Raw genomic sequence first — 6,000 nt, 5'->3', positions numbered from 1 at the left:
AAAGAAAATATTGACAAATGCCCTCGGCACAAGCAAAGCCCTGAACAGCAAGGCATTCTCAGCTTGGTGCCTAGGGGAGGCTGGCACCTGAGGAGCCCATGCATTAGGTGAGAGGCAGAGGACAGTGGCATGCGCCAGATGCCAGGTAACCATGCTCCCAGCCTCTGTTCCTCGGGTGCCATTGTAGGATTCCCTGGAATCCAGCACCATCTCACATGGGCCCTGGCTCTCACGCCCCCTTCATTCCCAGACTGGAGGGCAAGGCAAGCCTGTGTGGGCCACGTGCTTCTCACTGGCTGCTCTGCATTTCCATGCAACTCAGTTGTGGGTGACGATGAGTCACTCAAAGTGAACCTTATTACTGAACTGAAACATGCCTTGGCCTCACAAAAAGCTTCTTTGTTTTGTTATAAACCACAACATGGGCACCAGTTCGTTTTAAAGCATTTCCTTAAACTCAACACTTACCATGAACTGAAACCACATTCAGGTCTATTTTGCTGTTGATGACCTAGACCTGAAAATATTCTGATCCGTCAGCCAAGTTCATTAACTGTGAATTGAGCTGGAAGTGAGCAGACACCCCATACTCTGGGCTCACAGCACTGCCTCTCAAGAACAGAAACCACATAAGATGCGTGTTCCACCTTGGATTCTTGCAGCCAGATTTATAAACCTCTCAAAACTCACAGGCCAACTCTGATTAATAAGGGCCTTGACAAACAGGTCACGAACCCCGCACTGCTCTTCCTCGGGCAGCTGGGACTGCCTCCCCGACGGTGGTGTCCAGGCCCTGCACCTTCATCTTCCAGGGCACACAGCTGTCTGCCTGGCAGCTGTTGCTGCCCTCCCAGCCTCTGCTGTTTAAAGCTGTCTCTTTGCTTGCCTTACCTGACCAAATCCTACTTAGTGGACATCTCTTGAGAAATTATCCCTGTGTCCCCTCTTGGGAGAAGCCGAGGCAGCATGCGGAACAGGTCTTCACTTAGCAAGCTTGGGTTCAGAGCCCCATGACGCTACCTTATTCCTCAAGTTCCATTCCACTTGGACCAAGACTTGCCACGTGTCAAAACACAGTCCTAACAGGTGAACTATGCAAGTTGACATGAACTCCTACAGGAAGAACCTCTGACCTTATACTGCGACATGCTCCCAACTTCATCTTACAACAGATACAGCAGGGGATCCTGCACCCAGGGACTCTAGATTCAAATGGATCCAAGTGGCCGACTCCGAACCGCACAGGTTGCTGCTCAGCGGCAGAGGTCTTGATGAGGCAGCAGCTTCTCTGGCAGACGGACGAGTCGATAGACGAGGATGCCCATGTAAGAACTTTAGAAGCTGCACGTGCCATGCCAGGGCTGGAAAGCCAGCTCTCAGATTCTAAGCAGTCAAGCTTGGGAGGAATCTTGTCTCAACACTCTTCTCCCCCACCCTCTCCACATGCAGCAATCACATCTGGGCATGCCAGATTTGGAAGGATGGGGAAAAGGGTAACATTCCTACTAGTGGACATTTTTACCAGAACCCTTACAGCAAGGGGGCTAGATGAGTTGAGCTGGATGGAAGGATGCACAACTTGTTCCAAATTTCTCTCATTATAGCCACTTACAGGGTTACTGGAGGATTCCCAGGACACATTAGAGAACTTGAAACTCGGAATGAGGCATGGGATCTGCACTTAGAAAAATCCTCACTGGATTGAGATTTGTGAACCAACAGAGAACAGAATGATGGGGTAAAGTGCCCGATACCGCTAACCGAACATTCACAGTGCTCCCAGCAATAAGGTTACTTTGTACCCTGTCCAGTAAAAGACAATTACATTTCATATTACTTGAACCATGACCCGGGACGTACATTAGCAGGAAGCTGGAACTGGGGACTAGAGTTGGGACTCGAACCCAGGTACTTCTAAACAGGATGTGGGCATCCCAAATGGTATCATAACCACTAGCTCTTGCCTACTCTTGGGACCTTACTCCATTAGCACATCAGGGATCTTCAGACACTCCTTCCCACGGTGATGCCAATTTAATCTCCTCTAGACAGCAACTGAGCTGGACTAACATTGTGACCTGTTCCCCCATCTCTCACATTCAGCCCTACCTTTGGAGAGAAAATGGTGCTATGAGCCAGCTTTAGTTTTTTTTAAGATTTTATTTTTATTGCAAAGTCAGATACGTATATGTGTATATATATATATGTATATACACACATATATATACACACACACACGACTGCTTTCCGAGGCCACAAGCAGGGAGTTGGATGGAAAGCGGGGCTGCTAGGATTACTACCAGTGCCCATATGGGATCCTGGCACATTCAAGGCAAGGACTTCTGCCACTATGCTACTGTGGTGGGCCCTAGCTTTCGTTCTTTGGCACCTGGCTGTCCACAGGCAGTACATTTACTAGTTTCCAGCTTGACCACTGTCCTCATTCACTGAGCTCTTGTCATGGATTTTCTTCATGATTATCTTTTTGATGGGTGGAGGGGTGGTGGGAGATTGCTCTTCTACCTGTTGGTTCACTCCCCAGATAGCTGTAATGGCCAGGGGTAGGCCAGGCTGACACTAGCAGCTTCATCCAGGTCTCCCACATGCAAAGGGGCCCAAAAACATCTGGGACACCTTCCGCTGCTTTCCAGGCACATTAGCAGAGACCTGTATTGGTACTGGAGCAGCTGGGACACAAACAGGCACTCCTATGGGATGCCAGTATCCCACGTGTTGAATTAATCTAAGCCACAACAATGGCCCCTCACACAATGGATCTTAACTCAGAAGAACAGGGACATAGTTGAAAACCAGAAGGGAAGTCAATCCACGTCTTCCATGTCAGTAGGTGGCAGAAATCCAATTACTTGGGCTCTGCTGCTGTATCCCAGAAGTTTGCATTAGCAAGAACTGGAGCCAGAAATCGAACCCAGGCCACATATAGGTGGGATGTAAGTTATAATTTAAAATATTGTTTATTTGAAAAGCAGGTAGAGAGAGATTGATGGAGAGGGAGACACACAGAGAACTATTTCCATGAGCTGGTTCATTCCCCAAATGCTTACAACAGCCAAGGAGCTCAGGGCAGGCTGTAGCCAGGAGCTTGGAAGTCAAACCAGGCCTCTCATGGAGGTGGCTGGGACCCAACTACCTGCTACCTTCCAGGGTATGTATTACCAGGAGGATGGAACTGGAAGCAGAGACGGGACTGAAACCCCAGTAACTGCAATATGGGATACGGGTGTTTGTGTCTTAACTGCTAGGACCGACATCTGTCTCCGTGCAGAGGTCCAATACCCTCCCTGCTCCTGTGTTTCAAACACCTGGTTATTTCCATTGGTAGAGAATGTTACTGTTTAAAGAGAAAAAACTTTGACGAACTTTTTTTTAATTGAACAGTTTTATTCTTGTTAGAATAGAAACCTTGCTTTAATATCGTAAGGTGCACTGCAAGTATGCCATGCTGCCAGTTATTATTGGGGCAACAAACACCCTAGTGAGTGACCCAGAGAACGGGGGAAACGTGTGAACTTGCACAGTTTTCTTCTCGAGCTCGGCCTGGGTCCTCTCCAACATTCTGCACAGGTATTGCCATAGCACTTCTTGGATGCTCAGAAGAAACGTGTTTCATATCATGATTTGTGAGTCTTCCTAAGGTTTTGTTGGTAACATGCAAGCAAATAGTACTGAACAGTATTATCTACACTATGGCTGCCAAGGACTGGATATCATGAAACCAAATTACAAAACATTTTCTTGTAGAGCTATACAAAAGATATAAAATTAAAAATATCAACCATCTTTAAATATTCCAATTCTCCTACAGTGCAGTTTCCCACATGGTCATCACCACTGAATGAAGCTTTAAGGAAGAGGGTAACAAACTCAAAATTGATAAAAATATCTAAATCTTTGGATCCCTTTATTCAATGGCCTTCATAAAAACACAAAAATGGCCAGTTTTTTTTTTTTCTGCCATAGCTTAAAATATCAAAAAGGTTTACTAGCAATTTATAATTAGCAACGAGTCACTTGTGGTCACAGGCCCAAGGACCTGTGTTCTGGTGTGTTACAGGCTGCCAAAACATGTCCTGCACATGAAGTCCTCTCCTGAAACATGATGGAACGAGTCAGGTACCAGGACCAAATGCCAGGCTTATCAGGAGGAACCGGTTAATTGAGGTGCAGGTTTAATGTCTTAAAAAAGGGGAGAGAGTTACTTATCTGAAAATACAGCTAAGTACATTCTTATCTATGATTATTTACACTTGTATATTGAAAATATCTATTATTTGGACGAATCCTGTGATATGCCATCTGCTACAAAATGAAGTTCTTACAACCTGCATGAATAATTTACCCCCTTTTAGCTCACGAAAGAATGTATCAAATTTTCATTTATGTTCCAAACATTAAAAAAAGAAATCAAAAAATCTGAAGCCTGGAAAGCTGAGAACGAAAGCGCCCCCGCCCTGCCCCAGCTCTGCTCCTCAGCACATCAACTTTTGCAAGGACACAGGATGTTGGCTGACTTTAAAATGTTTATTCTTTAAAAAATTAGTTGCTTTTTATACAGCTATACAAAGTTCTTAATGTTTCTTTGGCAATGGAATATAATGGAATTTTACAACTATATAAAAAAGTTACCTTTGCCTAAGAAACAGTATTTACTGTGTGTACATAGTTGACTGACAAAAGTCTCTACCATCCAGCACCCTAATTAATTGACGAAATAGGCTACCTCATATTACAGGATTTCCAAAAAGAAAGAAAGATACAGACACACACACCCACACACGTTCACACACACAACCTGCGGTGGCTCAAAACACAGTATCACGGCCCTAGCTGCAGGCAACCTGCATTAATTGCCAAATACAATTTAGTGATAAGAAAAATCCTTTCAGTGATGAAAAAATACTTATAAGTCCCATTGAAGTACTGTTTTGTTTAACTATACATAAGAAATTACTTAACCTTCTGCTATTCCAAATATATTTAATGCTCATTTTTTAAGATGAGCTTCCCCCCACCCCAAAGTAACTGCATTGCATCTCTGAAATTAAGCAGAAAAACAAACAAATGAACAAAAACCCAGTGCTGGTGACAAATATACAGCAAATTCACTTCTTCATCCTTCGCAAAGACTGAAACCAACTTTCAGGACCACGAAGAGCTGGAAATTCACTGATTTTTCAAAGACTGGTTTGTAGACTAGGCAGCAACTTTGTTGTCTTTCTAAAAAGGAAAAAAATAAAATTAGTGCATGGACCAAATTATTGGTTAACCAGTAACTATTTCATTTTACTTGGTTAAATTCATTTTAATGTTTCTTCTTTCCACTTTCAGACACTGGCTTCCCCACACAGCGGAGCTCGCTATGTGGGTAGGAAGCCTCCAGGGGGGGATCAATTAAAACAGTGGCATGGGGTGGTGGGCGTGGCTCAGGTGAATGGCCACCCTAAAACCCAAGTACACCATTGCCATCTGTGGCTGCTCTCAGGATTTTTAAAACCTGTGACACAATTTCTGAAACAAGTGACAGAACTTAAACTTTCCAAGTTAGTAGTCAAAACTTCTCAAGTGTAACTGACAACACAAAATCCTTAAGTTTTTGATGTCTTTATTAAGCAGTAAAACAACCAAACAGTAAAATACCATTTCTTTGCAAAGTTCCATGTCAAGAAAGGATTTAGAAATCTTTCCAAAAAGTCTTAAGTTTTAACTTTGAAATAAGTTCCGAAGAACAGTGCCCTGAGAAATTTTTAAGCTGTAATAAAATGAGAAAGCAAGGTAAATCTCAAGGAATTTGGTTGTTGAACTAACCCTAGCAGACTAAAGGCCTTGTGTGCAGTGTCAGGGCCAGGGCCTTCCATTGCCCTCTGGACCAGCTGCTCCCACACCCGGTTTCCACTGCTTTTCCTCACCTCCACTGTTAACTAACAGACATTTCCCACTCCACCTGCATCACACCAAACACTTATATGATGCCATTAAATA

General features: G+C 44.0%; 1 protein-coding gene across 2 annotated transcripts in view; it reads right to left on the bottom strand.

Annotated features, from left to right (window-relative positions):
* Positions 1-4,523: 4,523 nt before the first annotated feature.
* Positions 4,524-6,000, bottom strand: part of LSM14A (LSM14A mRNA processing body assembly factor) — a 65,157-nt gene continuing 63,680 nt past the window's right edge. For both annotated transcript variants that reach the window (XM_004595019.4, XM_036492653.2), the window contains one exon: positions 4,524-5,238. In XM_004595019.4, the coding sequence (XP_004595076.1) occupies positions 5,215-5,238 (24 nt within the window). In that variant the 3' untranslated portion in view covers positions 4,524-5,214. The remainder of the gene's footprint in view (positions 5,239-6,000) is intronic.

The sequence above is a fragment of the Ochotona princeps genome, chromosome 16 (assembly GCF_030435755.1).
Source record: "Ochotona princeps isolate mOchPri1 chromosome 16, mOchPri1.hap1, whole genome shotgun sequence".
Classification (NCBI taxonomy): Eukaryota; Metazoa; Chordata; class Mammalia; order Lagomorpha; family Ochotonidae; genus Ochotona; species Ochotona princeps.
Note: the sequence above shows the minus strand (reverse complement) of the source record. Positions and strands in the feature narration are given on the sequence as shown.